The sequence below is a fragment of the Eptatretus burgeri genome, chromosome 7 (genome assembly GCF_056783735.1).
Source record: "Eptatretus burgeri isolate ZD-2024b chromosome 7, Ebu_testis_v1, whole genome shotgun sequence".
NCBI classification, from domain to species: domain Eukaryota; kingdom Metazoa; phylum Chordata; class Myxini; order Myxiniformes; family Myxinidae; genus Eptatretus; species Eptatretus burgeri.
Window position 1 is genome coordinate 61,908,918 of NC_140967.1, and position 23,357 is coordinate 61,932,274.

General features: G+C 42.6%; 1 protein-coding gene across 1 annotated transcript in view; it reads right to left on the minus strand.

The window, feature by feature from the left end:
• LOC147023387 (guanine nucleotide exchange factor DBS-like) overlaps positions 1 to 18,532 on the minus strand; it is a 48,800-nt gene extending 30,268 nt beyond the window's left edge. Inside the window, exons 1-10 of the mRNA XM_085888728.1 lie at positions 18,499 to 18,532; positions 16,827 to 16,917; positions 16,014 to 16,128; positions 15,741 to 15,840; positions 15,211 to 15,330; positions 6,413 to 6,529; positions 5,084 to 5,239; positions 4,108 to 4,211; positions 3,720 to 3,834; positions 592 to 711 (exon numbers count right to left, since the gene is read on the minus strand). Coding sequence (XP_085744854.1) covers positions 592 to 711; positions 3,720 to 3,834; positions 4,108 to 4,211; positions 5,084 to 5,239; positions 6,413 to 6,529; positions 15,211 to 15,330; positions 15,741 to 15,840; positions 16,014 to 16,128; positions 16,827 to 16,917; positions 18,499 to 18,501 — 1,041 coding nt within the window. The 5' untranslated portion in view covers positions 18,502 to 18,532. The remainder of the gene's footprint in view (positions 1 to 591; positions 712 to 3,719; positions 3,835 to 4,107; positions 4,212 to 5,083; positions 5,240 to 6,412; positions 6,530 to 15,210; positions 15,331 to 15,740; positions 15,841 to 16,013; positions 16,129 to 16,826; positions 16,918 to 18,498) is intronic.
• Positions 18,533 to 23,357: the final 4,825 nt, after the last annotated feature.

Genomic DNA, 23,357 nt, shown 5'->3' on the forward strand with positions numbered 1-23,357 from the left:
ACGATTTCCTGGACTGTTTTCCAAACAATAAATTATATATCTTAGAGAATCGTTTCCACATTCGAGCCATGTTCATCGACAGCTCAGAGCTCGATGTATCAAATGCACGTTTACAAACCTCTTAAGCACAAACCTCTTCTACTGTTCTGATTTAACAATAAAACAAAAGAAAACAAAACAGGCCTTTTCATTTCTATCAACAATATGACATGCATACCAGTATCGGTAATAATTATCCAAAACTTCAGATCATTACTGGCAACACTAACGAAAGCTCGCAAAAACCTAAATCCTCCATAACCCAAAATCTCATCTTGTGTGACCTCAGCCTTGAGTATGGAGTTGGGCAGAGGCTTTTCACTAGTTCTACGTTTTCTCCCTTTGAGATGAGAGTATATCAAACAAACAGCAATACTATACATCAGATTTTTTTTTCACAAAAGTTACTGGTAATTTTTATATGACGTAGTTAAACGCAGCAATTGTAGTTCACTATAAGAACTTGAGCTCGACATGCTACAAAACACCTGCAGCAATATGCAAGCAAAAGAAGATTGTGCCAGAGGAGTTGTGACTGCCTAATAGCAATACCTTTGCATATTCGAGCAATCGCTGTAGTTGTTGCAACAGACCTTGTGCAGGAACGGCACCATCCACCAAATCCGGGAGTTGCACAACCTTCTCTTGCAACATCTGCATCTCTGCCACCACCTGGTCATGAGGAATAACCACAAGCACACATTTGCATGTCAGTGAAGAGTACTCCCCACCTTGATCAAATCTTGGTCACCATCAGGCAGTTGCTGGCTTTACAGTTTTTTGCAAATCAGCTCAATGCTGATCATGCATGCTCCCTGCCCTCTTACCTCTCCACCCAGACCCTGACCCTCCAGGTCACATATCTTCTGTTAGAAACTATTTCCTCATTACCCTCTACAAGCATCAGCAATGTTCTTGGACTTGGAACCCCAACCGACACCAGGAAGTGCAAGCTCCTGTAATGTACCTCCATTATTTAATACACCTATTTTCTAGCCTGTGGTCATCTTCCTGATTTAGCTGTCATGAGGCCTATCCTACAGGATTTCAAGATGGTTGCCCACCGCCCACTCATGGTCTTTTCCATTTCCACCGCTGACCAGCCGACACACAGCTGTTCTCACCCTTCTCTTACAATTCCCTTTTCTTGTGCTGTGGTGCATCCAATTGTAGTAGTCCCACTGGTATCCCTTAGCCCCCCAATTTGTATTTCTACTCATTCTGCTCCTCAATGAGCCTCAATGCATGTGTATATGTGTGTGTGGATACGTGTATATGCGTGTGTGTGTTTGTTTTGAAACGTGTGTGGGAAGGAGTGGTAACCCCCCTTGTGCATTGGTGCTCATGTAAATACTATAATGACTACGTATGTACTTTTGTAACTGTGCATGTGTGGGTAAATCTACAGCAAATGTGTGTTCAGATGCCACAATTCCCCCTCTCCCCCACATCCCATTTAATCTTGCGAGAGGGAAGTTGGAGTTGAGGTCGGACAGAGCTGGGCGTTGTTGGCAAGCAGTTGGAGAAGGGTGGTTGAAAGCCTTCGTAAAGTCCAGTGGCGCTGGGTTGCAGTTTTTGCCTGATCCACAGGCCCTATGTTGTGGTGACCCAAGAGCTCTGCTGATCAACCATGTCCATCCCATCCTCTGGGACCATACTCTGTGCAGAGCGTTGGTGTTACGTAAGCAGTCTTCTTGGCTATAGGGCACAATCCTGGACGGGTTGCCACTCCGACACAGTACACCAGCAAGCTGGCACTCATTTTGCCGACCTCGGAAGGACGACAGGCCAAGTTAACCCCATGTGGTATTAATTCAACAGCTGAGTGGGATTTGAACTCAGGACCCAAGAATCCCAAGCCAACCACCCTAACCACCCTAACCACCCTAACCATTAAGCCAACACCAGGCATTATCAACCATGTGATGTGCGAGTTTCCCCAGCCTGGACACAATAGTACGCAATTTTCCTGCCAAGCACGGGGTGGTTTTCTTCTATCAATTAATCAGTGTGAATTTGCTTTCTTCTTTTGCTCTTCCTTCCTTTCACTTTCCATCCCCTTGTTGTAAGATCCATGACAACAGAGAGGGAATGAAGCAAAGTCCATGTTTTTTGTCCATCCTGGCTTGAGGTTCCAATAGCTTTGTACCTCATTTGTAAGTGTTGTAAATAATTGTTATTACTAGTTACACTACTGTTATTGAATTGGTTTCGGCCAGTTGTGAGCCTGCCTTCTTGCTCTGTCGTCTCGATGGGAATGCCAGTGTAGAAAGGGGCTGTTGAATTTCAAGAGAAGGCAGAGGCCACATAACCATGTGTGTTATTTGCATCAACCGATTAGTCATCTTTGTGGTGAACCCCCCACCTCCCTCTCCCCCAGGATTAACTGTGGTCCGTTAAGACTCGGAAAAAAATACATTATACAATACTATTAAACGCCTATTAATGATTTTAGCCCTTTAACATCATGTTCACCCAAGCTATTAAGAAAGTTTTAACATGCATTTAAGTCATGCTTGAAGGAATGCAGCTACGAATGGATAGGAAGTGATCATTTCCAAAGCTGTTACTTTTCATTCAGGTTTGCATCGTGATTTTCTTTGCCCCCAACTTTATAAAACAAAACCTGAAAATGATCACTTTGGTGAACAAAACTAAATACAACTGTCGCAGAATGAGGAGTTAGTTCCTACAATACGCTCTATTTTGGAACAGAAAGAGTCCAAGTAAAGACTTGAACAAAGTACCAGAGATGCTGAGCATCTACCTATAATTCACCGTCTGCCGGCTGTCTGTTCCCAGGTACCCCCCAAAACGGCTGAACCGATCGCAACCATTTTTTGGGTGTGTAATCCTGGGACCCCTTGGAGTAAAATAGGCATAACTATAACAACATGACCCCCTTGACGGCTCCCGTAGGAAGCAGGTGCTTCGAGTTTTTAAAATGTAACGGCTCAGAGGGTGCCGTTTGTAGCAATATGGTGATTTACACTAAGATGCGCTGAATGTCTCAATTGTACATTGTCCATATGTGGTGACCTGGTAATTACTGGATACATGAATAGATGCTGTTAGTGTTTTCATTCTGTAAGTAACTCACGGGGGATGGCGTCGCGGGGAATGATGTGTTACACCGGTGAGCCGTCCCGCAAAACTATGTTTATCCCATTAAGCTACAATACAGTACTGTATGTTTAATGTGCATGTGGTGAGACGTCCTGCAAAACGAAGTTTATCCCACGAAGCTACAATACACGTATGGGAAGCAGGTCATGTTCGCGGAAGATGTTTTTTTTGTGTACGTACAGTAATGTGATGTATGTACATCCAGCTGCTTTGTGCGTGGCTCAGGGAAGATGCGTTTTAGAACTGTGTTATGTTCATGGCTCATGCAGGGGGGAAGCTGCTAAAACTGCGAATATGCAGGGCAATTTCCCGTGAATGTAGGAGCATGTCGCAAATTAGCGACCGCGAATACGCAGAACCCCGAATGTCGGGGGTCCGGATGTTTTCCTATATATTGAAATTGCATTATCCAATGTGACAACTGTGATTGGAAAATGATGAGTTGATGGGAGAGGTTTAAATAACATCTAACTTCAGCAATGAGCCAACATGAGCAGTCTGTGATGAGACCGGTCGGGTTTCTGCTCTCACATTGGAGCACATGTGGCATTAACCTGTGCCTGGTCGAGTCGCTGTCTCAGAAACTGCTCTTCTTGTTCCAGCATCATCCGAGACGCCTTGTAGTTCTTCTCTGCCGCTGTTCGCTGGTCTACCAGCTTGCCCAGAAGCCTTGGAGGAGAGAAAGCACAAAACGGATTTTCTAATGTCTGCCAATGACAACCTGTACCCTTTTTCCCTTGCTACAATGGATTTTCCCTCATGAGCATTCCTGAGTGTTTGGTGACAGGGAAATGTTCTTCACATTATGATTTAATGCCACAAGTGGCAAATGAAAATTAAGAAATAGTAAATAATAGGAAAAAAAAGTTTTAAAAAAAAACTTGGAGGTGAAGAATTGAAAGCGAAGCAAATCTTTGTCAGACTTGTTGCTCGGCATCTGACCTGCTGATGTGACGCATGTCTTCAATCATGCTTGGACTTGGTATGTTCTCTGGAATGTCAGTGAGGAAGGTCTCACACCGCTGCTCCTCAACCAGCATCTCTTTCTGCAATGCACACAACGAAAACTAGAACGTCACTAGGTAGAACGCATACACACCTCCGCCAGGCTGAACAGTTTATGTTTTGTCTCCACTGATGGGCTGGATCTGCAACCTGACCTTAACCAAAATATTATCGGCTTGTTCTTATCTTTTATCACCTACCAAACGCATACACCTCATTTTCTCATAACTCATCCAACTTTTTGAGATATCGTGCTATATATCATTTTTTGCTCCATCTCTCAATGGTGAAGAATCGCTTAAAAAAATTATTGGATCTGGATTTTCATCAAAATCTAATCAATTCGTCCTTGTCACACACCCAACCTGTCCACAATGTTTTGGCTGAATCTGTCCATAACTTTTTGAGATATTTTGCTCACAGACAGATAAACAGATGTGAAAACATAACTTCCGTCCACCTTAGGCGGTGCAGGTAAAAGTAGTAAGGATTTAACCAATTTCAATATGTCGAATAAACTATTGTCTGTATTTCAATTCCTTTTAACCTCAGACGAAAGCAGTGCCACAATCAATATATTGGACTGAACACCTTTGCTCCCTTTTATTAAAAAAACCCTGTAGTTTTCTCTCCCAATTTTTGTCGTCAATCAAATCTCATTTACTTTGTTTAACCTTAACGTAATCGCATTGACCTGGAAATAACCCACACCGTTCCACAGATATAAATGTCAACCTCTGGGAATTTGTCAAATAAGTTACCTTTCCACGTTTTAAATAAGTGTACCTCATTGTGTTAACTTACAGTTTATTTAATAATTGTTAAAATTAACTACCCCCCCCCCCCCAAAAAAAAAAAACAAGTGCCCAATAAATGGCTAATGTTTTGTTGCCATAATGTTTCGCATTTTTACCTTCTTTTCATCCCAAGAGACTCTGAGAGAGAGAAGTTGAGCCTGTAGTGTCTGAAGGTTGGTGGATGGAACAGAAGTCACACGATTCATGTCCTCCATGAACTCCTTGAGCTTTGCCCGCATCTTGCGCACGCCATCTTGCGCTTCCTCAAACACCTTCATGGTCAGACACACCGTTACCATGTACTTTCCAATTAAGTAGAATGTTCATGATTATTATTATTATTATTATTATTATTATTATTATTATAACCCTGTGTGCACGAAGAGAAAAAGCAGGGTTAAGCAATTGGTTCACATAGTCTGTGTATCTGTCTGTCTGTCTCGCAACAGATGTTAGTCTGTGGTTGAAGAACTACTTAATTTCAATTTAATTATATATTTTGAACACCATAGAGCATGAATCAGAACACGAATCTGCAGTTTAGCAGTACTTTGGCTCTGATTTTGGCAAATTGTACGGAATCTCATCCCAAGGTCACGTATGCGCACAAAAGAGTAAGGTATTTCTTTTACTCTGTCTGCCCGTCTGGCAGTCAAACAAAAATTGAAAATCATTCCAAACAGGAAACTTCGTTTTTAGGGACGTCAAAAAGGACACAAACAACAGGCACAAATAGCTAATTTAACGTATCAAATAAGATGGTGAATCGACGGTGGTAAACTGTAAAAAAAAAAAAAATATATATATATATATATATATATATACATATATATATATATATATATATATATATACATATATATATATATATATATATATATATATACATATATATATATATATATATATATATATATATATATATATATATATATATATATATATATTCCACATCCTTTTAGAATCTCACTTTCAATTTAATTATATACTTCGACAATACAACACAAATGGATTTATTGGCAACTTTCATAATCTTTATGTTCAGTAGTACTTGGAAAAACTATTTATGCAGTGTCATGCCCTGAGGGCAGAGGAAGTGTGAGATTCAGCATTCAGACAAATACGGTCGGACGCCTTGCACTGTTTGTTTCGTGCAAAATGCAAAGCAACAGTTGAAAGACCCTTCCCATGTCCTTTTTTCTCAAGACTGAATGGGGTAAGGTGTTCTCGGAATGCTCTACTTATTATTATTATCATCATTATTGTTGGGTGCAGAAGGAGGACAATCAAACAAACTATATTATTATTTACAACATTTAAGTTTTACAATGTGTCCCAATATGTGGTAGAAAGCTTTAACAATTGCAAACACAAACTGCACAGCACCCGGTGTCTGAGGGACACAATATCACATGTGGCCCTGTGCATCGTGTAACACTGCTCACCAGCCGGCGGCGAAGCCACGTGGCATGGTTGTACCGCAAGGAACCACCGAGGTCCACAGTGAGCTGCCTCGAATCAAGAAAAGAGTGTAGCTCATCCTGGGTCGATATCAAAACAATCTGCCAAACACAGCCAACATCACCGAGCAAACCAAGGTGCAAAGCAGTAAAACTGCAGCGATACACATCAATTAAGTCAAGTATGAAACATTTACAAAAACTCCATGAAGCTTGTGATTGGAAGAGCTTAGTATAACCATGACCATGAGCAAAAAACAACAGCAGCAACAGAACAGTGAATGTGGTGAGCTCGAGAAGTTGAGCTAAGTATATGCTTTAACTGCAGTACTTTACTTACAGAGATAATTTTCCACTCATTGTTCAGTTTCAATTAATTGAACAGAATCACTAAATGGAAGCTTCTTAATGTGGATACCATTAGTCAAATTAATTACGAGTGCAGAGAGACAGAGAAACCACAAGGTTATAACACAAAGGTGATTTATTGACGTGATGAGTCACAAAAGAGCTGCATGGACATGGTGGTCCCAGCCATTAAATAAGAAATCATATTTTCCGCTGGATGGCTGTCATTGGCAGATCTTCGTGAAACTCATTTTGAAATACTGTGTAGAGCATTTCATTACTCGCTGTTAAAACCTGTAACGGAACTTGTATCTTTTAAAAATGCTGATTAGGCCTTATTTATTTTATAACTTGGTTTACAGATCCGCCGATGGTATATTTGCCGAAATGAAATATAAATATAAAACACATTTTTAGCCTTTTATATTTATAAATTTTCCGCCGAAGCTGCAAAAGTTTCAAAACCCGAAATGTAAACGTCGGCATTTATTTTCAAAATATAATTTCGCACGCGCGCACCAAAATGCCGAGTCCCCTTTAACCAAACTGCGCAGTTGTCTTCGGTCATGGCGTCTGAGTAGTGGTCAGCATGGTTCAGATTGACTGTGGTTTCTGGGGCGAAAGTGATTGTTAAGAAGTATGTCAGCGGTATAAATTTGAGTGACTGTATTGGTAATTTAATCACGCAACATCTTGACGACGAATATTCTGGCCGAATGATTGCATCAATTAAGTGCAGCAGCAGAGATGATTCGCAGGCTACTCTCGATCGTGCCGATTTTGTTTCCGTCGAAAGTTGAACACCACTGTTCGTATTGAATGATTTCGGTGCCAAGTACGTCAAAGTTTCCCTGCGAGATGCTGATATTCTGCCTTCAACGGACCAGAAATCAGCCTTTGATGTGCTCATGGGGATGGGGAGACGGTACGATCAGATGCCCACTGAAAAGTAAGAGCTGGTTATGGCTCTGATTGACCGTTTTGAGCGTGTTGACTCCGAGTAGACACCTTTTATTAATCATATCCAATACTATGCACAGGTGTGCACGCACACATCTACGACTTGGACAGTAATTTTCTCAGCATAGTTTCCATTTTTTTGATGATCCAACAGGTTTCTATAAGAAAAACATGCCAGAGTATATTGTAAAAACAAGTTTTAATCCTACTTTATTGTTTTTCACATCAGATGATACAGTGAACATGGGCATCCTACATTTGAATGGTCTTCCATCATCAATGTTTTCTTAGATCCTCTTGGTTCAGGATTTATATTTATTTCCCCCCACCAAACCTTGTCTTTTCCATGGAACATCCGAAAACAAATCATAAAAATATTTCATTTGTAAAAATTGAAATTATATTCATACTTATGTTTTCACATACATTTCAGCTGAAGAACTGTGTAAACCAAGTTATAAAATAACTAAGGCCTTAGGTTGACCTCAGAGGTGAGTGCATATGAGGTTGATCATGTGATGCAACGTGTGATCTCAGAGGTAATGTAAAGCAGCTGGCAAGAGCACAGGTACACACTTCCAGCAATGAACAACATGAAAAATCAAAGGTCCAATGAAATTCTAGCACGAATCATGGCACGTCTGTATTCGTCAGGAGCCAAAGTTTCACGATAAACAAACAGCATTATGTCATTATGACAAGCTGGTATTGAACTACACAACTGTTAATGGACTATATATGAAGGAGCTCGTTGAGTTGGGCATTTTTTTAGCAGAGAAGAGTATTCCAACCTCAAATGCAGCAATTGTATATCCCCGATTGTTGCTGGTGGTTGAGAACGACCACCTACAAAACATTACAGCTTCCAAAGCAGTGCCGTTTAAAAGTACGAGCCATGCCTACTTGTCGCTTCGCTGACTGGTTTAATCAAAGGAAAGCATGTTGCACTTCACAAACATATTCCACGTCAATCTGAGAGTATGCCTGGTGTTGGCTCAATAGTTAGGGTGGTGTGCTTGGGATCCTAACATCCTGAGTTGAAATCCCACTCGGCTGTTGAATTAATACCAGGTGGGGTTTACTCTGTCTGTCATCCTTCTGAGGTGGGCAAAATGAGTGCCAGCTTGCTGGTATCCTGTGTTTAAGTGGTGACCCGTCCAGGATTGTGTCCAATAGCCAAGGAGACTGTTTAGGCAGCACCAACGCTCTGCACAGAGTATGGTCCCAATGGATGAATGGATGGATGGAATCTGTGAGTCTCAATGAAGATGCAAGATGAAATGAAAGATGTGAAAAAGGATCTTTTATTACATGTTGTTGTTGTTGTTGTTGTTGTTGATAATGTGCTCCTTCCATGTACTTTTATATATTTTTCTATTGCTTTGAAAAGTATTACTATAATGTGTACAAGTTGGTGTGCTCCTTCTGTGTCCATCACACTTTGCTTTGAAAAAAAGATTACTACAATGTACCTGCTGTCGTACCATTGGTACCGCTATATTAAAGCTCCCAAGTCTTGCTTCTTCCTCTTCCCTCACAGAAAGACAGGTTTTTAATACAGGAAGTCTTAAGATTAAATGGACAGAAATTTTTGTTACAAGTAAACTGATTGTTCGCTTTCCAATGGTTCTTTTTTATTATTCTGACAGCAGGAACCCTTAAGAATAAAGCATGACTGACACACACACACACACACACACACACACACACACACACACACACACACACACACACACACACACACACACACACACACACACACACACACACACACACACACACACACACACACACACACACACACACACGTCTTCTTTTAGTAATAGATAACTGAGCGGATAACACTACCAAATAAAAGGTTCCATGTGGTTTGTAAAGCTCACCTTGATTTGTCTACAATCAACACTTGAATTCAAGTTATACACACAGAATACAGAATAACAAATACAACCTGTGCTATTGGCAGCATATGGCAAATTCAAAAGGTTTTCAGAACCACTGCCGAGAGGAAAATGTATCGCAAAATTACAAGACGAACGGAAACATCAAAATTAAGGAGCAATTAAACAGAAAAAGTATAGAAGATGAGAAGACATAAGGAAAAAGATAAGATTAAAATAGGAGCCTTAAACGCTTGTCTGGAATAACATCATTGGTTTCAGATTATCAAGTTAGTTAGCTTCTGTTCACGACACGTGACGGTACATCCATATACATGGTGGGGCATTTATATCTGACGGTTTTCTTATCCTTATAACTTTTTTGTTTCTAAAACCAAATTAAATAAAATTTCTATACAACATGAGCACATACTTCAAGTTTTTAAAACCAATTTTGATTCTTTACTTCTTAAAAATTACATCAGATAAATGGGCCCCTTTCGAATTCGTGCATTCACGACAGCGGATCATCATGTTCATTACAAGCGATGTCTCTTGATCAATAGAGCCGATGGTTGCGGTGATGTTTGCCTTCAATTCATCGATCGATGTTAGATGTTCCTTATAAACTTTGCCCTTCAGAAATCCCCATAGGAAGAAATCTGGTGGAGTTAAATCTGCCAAATCAAAGTGTGCCTCATCTGTCATGATGACCTTGTTTGTGAATTGGCATGGTCATTACATTTTTTTTTTTTTTTGTATACCTTGGTCGAGGCTCGGATGAGAGCAAACACACAACTCACAGCAAGGGGGCATGAGACAAGAGGGGCGGGAGTGGAAGGGACAAAACAGTGGGGAACAGACACATTAGGTGAACTGTGGAAGGGAGAGGGATGGGGATGGGACGGGGAACATGGCGAAGAGAAGATGGACATTTCAGGGACTTTCAGGAAGGAAAGCAGGAGAAATGAAGGAAGTGGGCTTGGGTGGATTATCGGGGGTAGAAAAGATCGAGGATTTGGATGGGGGAAGATAAGAGGTGGTGGTGAACAGCTGTTTTGAAAGTCTGGAGGGAAGAATGGGAAAGAATAGAGTGAGGAAGTTTATTCCAAAGGCGGGAAAAAAGAGGAATGAAAGAGTGAAGATGAGCAGTGATTCGTGATTTTGGTAGTTTTACCAGAAGGGGGTTGTTGGCGGACCTTGAGCGCCCTGTGGAAATGTGGTGGGGACAAATCGCAGAGAGAGCAGGGGGGCAAGGCTGGAGAGGAGTCGGTAGAAGACAGAAAGACCACCGACCAACCAGCGGTGATTGAGTGAGAGGCCCAAAGACTCAGCTTCATTGCGGGAGATGCCGATGATCTTAAATGCCCTGGTTTCGACAGCGTGAAGCCGAGAAAGGTGGGAGGCAGGAGCACCAGCCCAGAGGGGAGAGCAGTACTCCATCAGGCTACGGACAAAAGCTTTGTAAGTGGTCAGGAGCTCAAGAGGGCCGAGGAAGGACTTAGCACGACGGAGGATTCCCAGTCGGCGACTGGCTTTTGAGGCGAGGTTGGAAATGTGACTTTCCCAGGAAAGGTCATGGCAGATAGTGAGACCCAGAAGCTTGAAAGAAAAGACTTCTTCCAGAGGATTGTTGAGAAAGTGGATGGGGGGTTTTGTAAACGGTCCTTTCGAAGAGACATAGTGAGAGTGTGAGATTTGTCTGGATTGAAAGACATGTTCCACGTGTTGGACCAGTTTGTGATTTTATCCAGATCTGCAATGAGCGAAGAAGCTGCTGCTTGCCGGTCTGAGGGATGACAGATGGTACGGCAGAGGGTGGAGTCGTCGGCAAAGAGAAATAGAGGATTTTCCAGAGAGTCCGAGAGATCATTGATAAAAACCAGAAAAAGAACAGGGCCCAGAACGCTACCTTGAGGAACTCCAGCCTGCACAGGAAGAGGGGATGAAAGAACTCCATTTAGGGCCACACGTTGACTGCGACAGGAGAGGAAGTCTGCGAGCCATGAGTGGAGATGGCCTTGAATACCATGGGAAGAGAGTTTGGTGAGTAGGGCAGGGTGCCAGACTGTGTCAAAAGCACGTGATATGTCCAGGGATACGGCTCGGATTTCCTGTCTGGCATTGAGGACCTCCATCCATTGATGGGAGAGCAGAAGCAGCATATCCAGGGTAGAGTGACCTGGTCTGAAACCAAATTGATGATTGGAAATCAAGCCATTGGAGAAGAGGAAGGATTTCATGTCTGAAGCGATGATGGATTCCATCACCTTTCTGATGATTGGGAGAAGGCTGATTGGTCTGTAGTTATAGGGATCTGTTTTTGCACCTTTTTTATGCAGGGCAGTGATGTTAGCAGATTTCCAAGCAGATGGCACATGACCTTGGGCAAATGAGAGGGTGAATAGAACAGAGAGAGGGTGAGCAAGAGCAGAAGAGCAGGCTTTGAGGACACGTGGGCTGATGCCGTCTGGACCGGTTGCAGAATCTGACTCGAGGTTTGAAAGCAAGCTCTCCACCTTGTCAGGAGAAAAGGATACAGAGTCCAGGGACAGTTGGGTGCGACTGGGTAAAGTGGGTAGAGATAGTGATGGGTTTAGGACACAAGATTTAGCTGCAAACACCGAGTTTAGACATTCAGCTTTATCACGTGTGGAATCAGCAGTGCGGCCATTTGAGGTAAGGGAGGGGATGGAGGGGGAACATACACCAGAAACAGATTTGATTAAACGCCACCAGGATTTTGAGGAGGGAGAGAGGTTTGGGAGTTCAGACTTGAGATGAGAAAGATGTTTTCTGGCTCTCCTGAGGGTAGCTACACACTTGTTCTGAGCTTTATGGAAGGAACTGAGATTGCCCTCAGTTGGGTTTGCTTTCCATGAGGCAAAGGCAAGTTGTTTCAGGACAACTGCCTCGCCACAAGCTTCAGTAAACCAAGGGCGGGAGGAAGGGTAAGACAACTGAACACGAGAGGGGATAAATCTGTGCATGAGGGAGAGCAAGTTTCTTTGAAAGAATTCCCAGGATGAGTTGATGTTTGAGAAAGTAGTGATAGGAGACCAGTCTGTAAGTTTGATGGCTGCTCGGAGACCCTGCCAGTCGGCTTGAGTGAAATGCCAGACTCGACGGCGGTGAGGTGGTTCTCTGATAACAGCCAGAGAGATGTCCACTTTGACAAGGACGTGGTCAGAAGAACCAATTGGAGCGAAGGAAGAGCAGCAGATATTGTCAGGGAAATTTGTCAAAACCAGATCCAGAAGAGATGGAGTACCATTGGTTGAGATCTGGGTCGGGAAGTTGACCGATTGAGTCAGTCCCAATGAGTCGCAGAAAGCTTTTGCTGAGGTGCCATGGCAGGTGAGAGAGGTACCCACACCTAGCCAACTGGCGTGATGACAATTGAAGTCACCACACAAGAGGAAGAGAGAGTTTGGATGAGAAGATAGAAGATGGTCCATGTTTTCGGATAGTGAGGTGTAGATGGAGTCATCACTGTTCGGTGGACGGTACAGTACACATATAAACATGAGGTGGGAGTGGAGGGGAAGCCGAAGCCAGAGGTATTCCTGGGGGTGTGGGGGTGTGGGGGAGTGAGAGCAGTGCATGGAGAGTGAGGAATAGAGTCTTTGATGAAGAGAGCAACACCTCCACCAGGACGAGGCTCAGGTCTGTCATACCGTAAGAGGGAGTAACCAGGGAGAGATACTTGGGAGTCAGACACGTCTTGGGAGAGGAAAGTTTCTGTTAGGCAGATGATGTCTGGTTTGTCAGTGGCAACCTGTATGGAAAGATCTGAAAGGTTTGAGCGAAGGCCCCAGATATTTGAGGTCCACACTTTTAATGAAGAGGTAGGGGAGGAGGCTTTGGGTGCAGGAGGTGGAGGGGGAGGGGGAGGGTAGAACAAGGGACGAGGGGGGCAGGTAAGGAGGGTTGCTGAAGGAGTGTGGGGTATTTCAGAATAACGAGGGGAGGGTGCCGAATGAGGAGGAGAAAAGGCTCTGTGGTGCTGGGGGAGAGGGGGACAAGAGACAAGGAAGAAGGCAGTTGAGGATTTGAGGAGGTGAAGTGAAGAGATGGAGGTGAGAGGGCAGTGGAAGGAGGAAGGTTGGTGGATGAGAGAGGGGGCAACTTTGAGAAGGAAGAGTGAGGGGGATGAAAGGTGTGAGAAAGGTGAGCGGGGAATTTTTGAGAGAGGTGAGAGGGAGGCTTGGAGGGAGAAGAGTGGGATGGTTGCTTTGAGAGTGAGGGGTGAGGGGGGTGAGTTGGCACTGAAGTTGGAAAAAAAGAATGGTTGATGGAAAGCGAGCATCCATGGCAAACTGTGGTTTTTAAAAGTTTTAGGTCAGAGATGCGATTTAACACAATTCTTGATGGATGCAATGAAGGCGAATTCAGAGCATGGAGAGAAGAAGCGCTGTAATAGTTGGATTTTTTAGGCAAGGAATGAAGGAGAGCTCGAAATGAGAGCAGTCTGTTAAAATAGCAGAAGAGTAGTGCATTGTGAAACAGTAAAGAGTACCACATGTGTGAGAGAGGAAGATGAAGCATTATAAGATCGTTTTTGTTGTTAAAAATAATGTATGAGAGAGTTCAACAGATTAGGTAATGGAAGTGTAAAAAAAAAAAAAAAAAAAAAAAACCGAGGAAGAAGACGAGGAGGAAGTTAAGAGGAAGAAGAATCGGGAGAAGGTGAGCGTGTTGTTGTTGTTGGGTACATGTATATATATTTTTTGTTGTTGTTAATATTAATGTATGAGAGAGTTCAACAGATTAGGTCATGGAAGTGTAAAAAAAAAAAAAAAAAAAAAAAAAAAAAAAAAAAAAATCGAGGAAGAAGACGAGGAGGAAGTTAAGAGGAAGAAGAAGAAGCAAAGTCGGGAGAATTCCAAAGGAGCGTGTTGTTGTTGTTGTTGTAGGGTTTTTTATTTTTTTTATTTTTTTTGAGATAAGAAAGAGATTAGTTGGGAGAATGGGGGATGTTTGGAAAGTGGGGAGGATCAAAATTGAAGGTAATGGGGAGGATAGAAATTGAAGGTAATGGGGAGAAAAAATAAAAAAAAAATAAATAAAAAACGATCGAACACCGAGTGGAACCGGTAGGCCTCAAGTCTAGGCCTAGGCCTCAAGCACAGGTAAGAACGTAGACAAAAATACTCACAAAATAGCACGATTTTTGAAACAAAACCGAACTAGCAACACACAGTAACATGTAGGTGAGAAAATTAAACAGTTAAAACGGGACAAATAACAACCGGAAACTTAGCTTTGAGAACGTCAGCAGGGAGCCCCGAAGGAGACCTCTTGCTGCTCCAAAACCGGAACCGGAACCGGAACCATTTTTTAAAAATATTTTTATTTTGTTTAAATAAAAAAAAAATGCTCATTGCATCATTAAAAACTTTCAAGTATTATCTGTAAAATAAAGAAAACAATAATTAGCTATGCCAAGACTGCTTCTGGCTAGAAAGATTGCAAATGTGTCAGATATAAATGCCCCTGTACATGTACCTTAATGTTGAACTGAAATTATAAAATGGTGGCACCAATTTTGCATGACCATGGTAAATGCAGCTCAACGGGCTTGTGATAACTTACCTCGACATTTTTTGCGATTTCCCCCAAGCCAAATAAGAATCCAAAATTAGCGAAAGTGGCTTGCATAAGACCGATCGGCCGTAGGACATAGACCTTCTGCAGCTCTGCCGGGAAGTTGGCCTGGGGGAAATGCGGCACATATTGAAACTTTCGCAGCAACGCAGTGTTACGTGAAAACATGTTGTTCAAGTTAGACAAAGGTGTGTGGTGTCAGGAAAAAACGTTTTGTTCTGGCCTTGGTCAATTAAATATTAAAAGCTTAAAAGAGACAGTTAATGAAAAATTAAAACCTTCAAATATTATCCTGACTGAAATTGGCAAACTTTTTTCTATCCTCATCCTTTAAGGCACTTTCTCCATTTAGACCACCGACAAAAAGCATCGTAAACCCAGAACAAGGATTCTGGAAAATACTTGCGTGGGGACACTGACAAACGACACTTCACAAGTCATGTACAATAAAAATTTATGAAACCAAATGGGAGTGTGTCCAGTATTTGCAGGCGAAGAAGTGGAAGGACATTGCTCACCACAATGCGGACAAGTAGATCCTTCAGGCTGGCCCAACGATCCCGCCGCCCGTCGACCACCACAAGGAAACCAGGGGCCTCCTCATCTGTTCGTGTTGACCTGAATTGGGTGCACGAGATGAATTTTTTTTTTTTTTTTTGCAAAACCCAAAAAGGTCTTCATCAACTGAAAACTGTGAGATGAAGATGGAAGGAGAAATCTGAACAATTTGAAGTGTCTAAGAAAACTGGATAACTTCAACACCATTGTTGCTCCCACTCTGCATGTCAAACCTCGAGATCCGAGTGAGGTAGATGAGAATTTTGCGGAAGACATCATCAGAAACGGAATCCAAGCTTGTGCCTAGAGGGAAGGTGAGAATTGGTTCCTTGGCCTTTCCACATCCACCTGTAAAACAAGGTACGAGTAGTTCTTCTTCATTAAATGACCAAAATTATTCCAATGTTCTTATGGGGTAGGCTGGGGAAACTTGGACCAAATTTTTCATGAACTGCCTTGCCAGGCCTGACGTTCGACTCAGTAGAAGGGGTAGGAATTTGAAATTTGGTCATGGTCCTGATAGTTCAACTACTCTTCGCAAAGAACACCGTGGGATCTTTAATGCCGACAGAGGGAACACCCATTTAATGTCAATCTAAGGGACGGCACAAACAATGATGAATTTCCCTGTGAAGCACTGGGATGACAGTTTACAGCTGGGTCAGAATTCAAACACAGGCCATACAGCTTAGAGGCAAGTGCAAGTACTTCTAGACCACTCTGCCGGCACCATAAAATGTCATTAACCGATTCCATCAAATTTCATGGAAGTACAACAAAATCAGTCACTGCCACAACAGAACATTTTCTCCAAATTGGGGTAACAAAAGCTTGATCTGAACTTGCAAGGCGACGAAGGAAAAAATAAATCCAATTTTTGATTGCCATGTTTCATACTACAACCAATTTAGAAGGTGGTTGTGTTTATAATGAAAAGGAAAACAGTCACTTCAAACAGACGCACGGTTCCATAAACCTTTAATGAACAACTAATTGGCTGGCTGACACTCCAACTTTGATGGTATATGAATGCACTCATGACAAACCTGTTAATAAAACAATCTGCATTTCCAGCTCCTTGAGTAGGTCTTGGGCTTGTAGGACATCATCGACCTCCATCTCAGCTGAGCCCTCAGCCTGTGGCAAAATACAATGACAGGTAAATGTTACACAGTACTGTACATAATTGAGCATCCAATGAAATAGGTAAACAAAATGTTCTTTGAAATATTCTCTCTCATTCTCTCTCTCATTCTCTCTCTCATTCTCACACACACACACACACACACACACACACACACACACACACACACACACACACACACACACACGCACGCACGCACGCACGCACGCACGCACGCACGCACGCACGCACGCACGCACACACGCACACGAAAGACTCGTAGTGGAGTGCACACATGCATGCACGTGCACACGCACACAAGCAAAGTACCCTCCCTACAGGCAATCTTGTTCCAAGCATGCAACACTTTCTTCTGACGCATACCTTTATTTGGGCAGTGTATAGGCAATTGACAGCTGCCTCAATCGCTCCCGAAAATAAAAATAAAAATAACCCGGGTTTCATTAATGAAGCAAAAACATACATACTGTCATTAATTCGAAACACCTCAGTGCACTGAACAACGTGGGGACAGGAATACTGTACTGTGAAAGGAGGGGACTTGCAATAATCCCTCCCCCCCCCAACCCCTAACCCCCCTCCCTCCCCCACCTGCAAGCAGCAAAACACAATACACATTTATTTGGAGAATTTGCGGTCTGTGAATTATAGTAAGGATTATAATTTTATACACACATATTGATATGTGATCATAAACATATTATACATACTGTTACAACAAGCACAGGACAGGGTGAAGGACATACTGTTACGTTTGTGGGAGGATTAGATAGGAACGGATAGAGTAGCATGGTCCGTGTACGAGTAATCAGCCCATCTTGATGTAATAAGTAGGGACGTGGCAGCTTAAGAAATGTTTTGTTTGAATGTGCACCATACAGGGGGTGGTGCGTGGTAATTCGTTTGGGATTATGGTAAAGGAATTGTGTGTGTGTAAACCCCGATGTAAATCTCGACCGGGGGTGCCGGGAGACTTTGCAAGAGGAAGAGGGGGCAGAGCTTGGATTGCCTCCAGAGCAAGGGGAGGAGCGTTTTGTTGTCTCCCGTAGGGGCGGAGCTCAGATCGCCTAGAGGGGGGCAGAGCATAACCCAGGGAGAGGAGGGGGGACCTGACAATGATGGGCAGGGATTGTCCGAGTTCTGAGGAAAAAGAAAGTTTCTTTGAGTCCGAGGAGAAAAGACTGCTGAGACATACACACACTAACGGAGGTGGATACTTTGAGATCCCGTAGGTCTCTGTTCCATCTACTGAAACCCACCCATGTGTGGAGATAGCAGTCAACAATAGCAACTTGTGCATGGACGCACGCACGCACGCACGCACGCACGCACGCACGCACACACACACACACACGCGCGCGACTGTTGGTGAGACAAACAATCACTGAGCTTGGGGGAAGTACCATCATTTTCCAGGGCACTCTGGGCATGAGCAACATCACACCTATGGCTTTGCCTTTCGCACTGCACTCAGCAGGGCAATTCCTAAGGAAGGGTTTCCTCCTCCCCATGGTTGTTTGTCCGTGCTCTTATCCATTTAAATGCTGAACGTCAAGCAAAGAAGCAGCACGTACCATTTTTAAAGTCTTTGGTAGGACCCGGCTGGGGTTCGAACCGCCGACCTCCCAGACTCGGAGCGGATGCTCGAACCATTTCACCACTGAGTATGGTCAAATGGTACACATGTTACTTGCAATCAACCGATATATCATAAATACAAGTATAAACAAGAATCAAGAGAACTATATAGCTGAAGAAAGCCTATTTCCTTCTGAAAAGTGAAATGGAAATGGCCCATCTGAAAAGGAACACCACTTGGTTTCCATGCAAATAAACCTGGCTCTAGAAAGTGCTCTCACAGACAGCAGGTGACCTAATTGGCAGAGACTTGTATTCTGAGCCCCAAACACCATCCCACGGTTAACTGTGTTAGTATTGACAGGTTTAAGCTGCCTTTCATCTTCATAACAAGATTCAAAATGAGACATATTTGTATTTTGCCAGCATACTTTCTGAAAAGCAAAGGTCTTTAGCCAAAAGTAGGTAGACATTGAAGTATTTTGAAAAGCTTTCTTAGTTATACATCCAGGTATCAAGTCTTGTGGAAGAGTAGAACAACATGGGTAAATGGATCAACAGACAAAATGGGGTAAATGGAAAAGAGGGACAACAAATGGATGCACCACAGTACAAGAAGAGAAGGCTGGGAACACCGCTCTCACTGAGTGTAAAGTAAAAGTCAACGTTAAAAATTACCCCTGTGTGGGGGTGACGTCATCTCTATAATGTTTTTTACTATCATAATCGATGAACCGTTGCCAGATATCTCCTAAAATGACAGACTAGATAGGTTTTGAAAATGGCGACTTTCACAACTTTCGTGACCTCGTGACCTTGACCCTGACCTCGAATGCAGGAAAAAAAGAATACGTCGTTGGGTATCACTCATCGACCTCTACCCACATACCAAATTTCATCAAGATCGGAAGTAAAAAGTTTTCTTTGTACCGGGAGGTGTTTTTGACCATCTTCCAGGTTACGCGACGGCCAAACGGGATGGAAATTCAAAAATCTGTCCAGTTAGATACAAGATAATATTTTTTACAATCATAATCAATAAACAGTTGCCGAATATCTTGTAGAATGGCAGACGAGATAGGTTTTGAAAATGGCGATTTTTATAACTTGCGTGACCTCGTGACCTCGTCCCTGATCTTGAACCCGAACAAAAGTTATATCGTTGTGCAACACTCATTGACCTCTACCCACATACTAAGTTTCATTAAGATCGGAAAGAGAAATTGACGGACGGATGGATGGACATTTGGTCCGGCTTTATTAGGTAATCTCGGTAGAGATGACCTAAAAAGGAAAGGGTTACTGACACAACGCAACATGGGTATGCTGAGGGCTTGGTGGAAGGGTAGGAGGGCAGAAGCAAGGCCAGAATATAGTATTGTACAACATGATATTTCAAAAATGTAATGGGCCCGACATGTTCTCGTGGATCAGGCATTGCGTGGCGGAGGTATGCGCTCAACCGAGCGCCCTTTTAGTTCCAGACTGACTTCATTCCCAATCTAACGGGTAATTCTGCTCCTCCTGATGCCTCCCTCTATCATGTCTCCAAGGTTATTTTTTCGACACTTATTTTCACAGTTATTTATTCCATGAGATCCGATTCTCAAATTAGACAAAAAAGATTTAGATAATATAATTTAATTAGTCTGTGAGAGTAGATCGTGTTTCCAAATCAAGGCATGTTTGAATAGGCCGAACAAAATGGCACACTGAGACCTCAGCAAGCTGACAGAGGGCTGAACCAAGGATGCACGTGATAAAGGATATAATTAAATAGTGCTGTTAATTATCTTCAAAAGGGGTGTTTTTAATGAACCTAAACACTCTATTTTCACTCTTGCACTTCCTTGGAGTGACCTTTGTATGCTGCAAAGTTTCAGGCTGTTAGGTTTCATGGTTTTGGAGTTATAGAAGTGACAAACTGACACACCGTGGGTGTAACTGTGACATTAAATTGACTTCCAGATATTTGAATTGTCTCCCTGTATTTCATACTTCGAACTTCCCACAAATGTTTAATGGGGAACAGCACCACAAAAGTGAAAATAACCCAAGCACACCCAAACACACACCACATTCATTTTGTGTATCAGATGAAGCAGCAGCAATCATTGCACTTGCACATTTACCCCCAATTCATGGGAATGCACAAGCTGTTCTAATTTATCAAATATAAAATTCATTTTACAAGCAAAGAGGTGATAACCAACAAATGCACACGAGGAGGGGTGCAGAAAGGGTGACACTATTAACAACACACCCGCCGCCATTAAATCGTCCCCAGCTTTGCGCACAAAAGCATTTCCTGCAATACACTGCCATCCTCTCATGCGGTTACAAAATACTTGCACAACATGTTGTGCCATTCTCAAACTGATGACCCCATCGTAAACCGCAGGCCAGAGCGAGCAGAGTGATCCTCTGAGGAAGTCCCACATGGATTACCCTTTTAGCCTCAAATAGCAATGGCTTTGAGCAAATGAGCCAGACGAAGAGGGAATTGCCACGAAGGGGGAAAATTCCCAGATGGCTCAACAATCTGCAATTATTGTGCAAGTAAGCAGCACAAAGTCCTGCCTGGACAAAATGCTTTGGCTTTCACATTTAATCGAAGCAATTATTGAGAATGAAAGGCGGCACTCGGTGTCAAAGGGAAGCACTCTTTTTGTTGGCCAAGCTTGGACTGCCCATATAGTCATCACAATTATGAATGACAACCCTGAAAGTACACTGGGAAAAAAAAATGCTGCAAATCCTCGAGGACCGACAGTGCATTCGATTTGGCTGTTGTGGTGTTTGGCAAGGCAGAACCAACAACTTTGTGCACTACATACAGAAGGCAGGCCCATCATCACATGATTTTGCTGCATCACCACTGACTCAGTGGTCACAAGATGTTTTGATTCGGAACAGTGACGAACGAACTCCTCTCAAGCATTAGCCGCATGTAATTGCAAATGTTGCTACAGATGGGCTGCAGAAAAAAAAGAGAAAAAGAAAATCTCCATAGTTTCAGTTGATTTCCATCGCCTGGCTGTTGTCCATGGTAAGTACAGTTCACAAACAACAATCCACTTTGTAAGTACTCTGATGACTGATTGCAGGGTGGAAGATGTTATCAAAATTAGCTGGGCTTTGGGTAGGACAGTTTGACTGACAAGACATGACAAATTAGCTGGGCAAGACAACTCATTGCATTGCTGCCGGCCTCGGTTTCAATCCACAACATCTTGCAAAGGGAATAAGAAGCCGATAGTCCCTTGGTATCACCACTACACTCTTAACGATAGACTTACCACATTATACCCCCACCACCCCACCCCACACAACACCCTTTCCAATTGCACCTTCACACCACAATCTTTCAATCATTCTCCCCCTTTCCAATCCCCTCATTCCCCTTCCGTTGTGTTGCTAAGAGACTTCCTGCAGGATTATATTAAGCATGATTGCCAGATGTGGAATCTTATTACATCATTCCAGCAACACAATGCACTTATCGTGCACACGGTTGGTGCAAATTAGCACCACAATATTGCATTTGAGGTTAGCAGACACTGTGGTTAACCAACGACTGGAAAATAAAAAGATAAAAGAGCATATTCAAAATAATCACAACTTGGCAAAAGAGGAAAAGCAAATGCCACCCTCCGAGCAGAAAATAAATGGTGGTCTGTTTGTAACTGAATGGGTTAAAAACGGACATTGTGACCTAATTTTAAACATTCCATCTACTTCCATATAATATATAGCACCTCGTATCCATAGGCAGCAGATGCTTTGTACATACAATTTTTATTATTAATCCATTTATGCAAGGATAAAATTAAAATTGCAAAAATGAAATGATCGGAAAAGGAAAGGACAGTAAAGGAGCATGACGAGTGGGAAAATAAATAAAATAAGCTTGGGAAGAGGTATTCATGAGTAAACAGTGGGGAGGAAATACATAGGAAGACGAAGGGGTTTGTGGAGGGGGGATCAAAATTATTCCACATAATAACTAGATGACACCTTATAAACACAGACTTGATCGAAATTACTACTTAGACAATGCTACAACGTTCAAATATCTAAACAGTTTCAAACAGCACTTGTAATCAGTGTCTGATAAGTGTGCCAAATTGTGTGGTTGCTGTGCAAGCAAATTATGCACGCTGGTGAGTAACCGCAGGGTTATTGAAAACCATGCATGGCACTGCATGTGCTATAAAAGCACCACAAAAACAAATGTGAAAACTTTTCAACTTTGTGAGAAGGCGACTTAAAGACATGGTACAAGCCCAAGGGTTCTTCGCCACTCCTGTGCTGTCCACTGGACCAAGGCTTTATGTCAACGAGCAACAAATGATGTGCATATCAATTTGGCCTCTGTAACAACCTCTCTCGCCAGAACACATGTTGAAGACGCTTCAACACGCAGTACATGTGCATGGGTCAAAAAAAAAACAATTATCGAACCGATTGTACAAAGACTAATCCCAGGTTTGCTGCAACAAATTATGAACTGAGGCAAGAAATAAATATATATATATATATATATATAAATAATCATTAGGTTGTCAGAGAGCCCGGGGGGGGGGGGGGGGGAGACAAATCCAACATATTAAGGGTTCCCTCGTGTAGTTGTACGTGTGGTAATTCTGATTAGTGAAATTACCTCTCCTATCATATGAGTGCAAAGGGAAATGCATTGTGTTTGTGTAGCAGATTAAAAGCCCCCTTTGTAATTATTCTCTTTTTAAATCCTATCTCGATATATATATATATCCGGGCGTAGTGGCTTGCGCCTGTAATCTGGCTACTCGGAGGCTTGGGTTGGAGGATCGCTTGAGGACGGGAGCTATGCCAT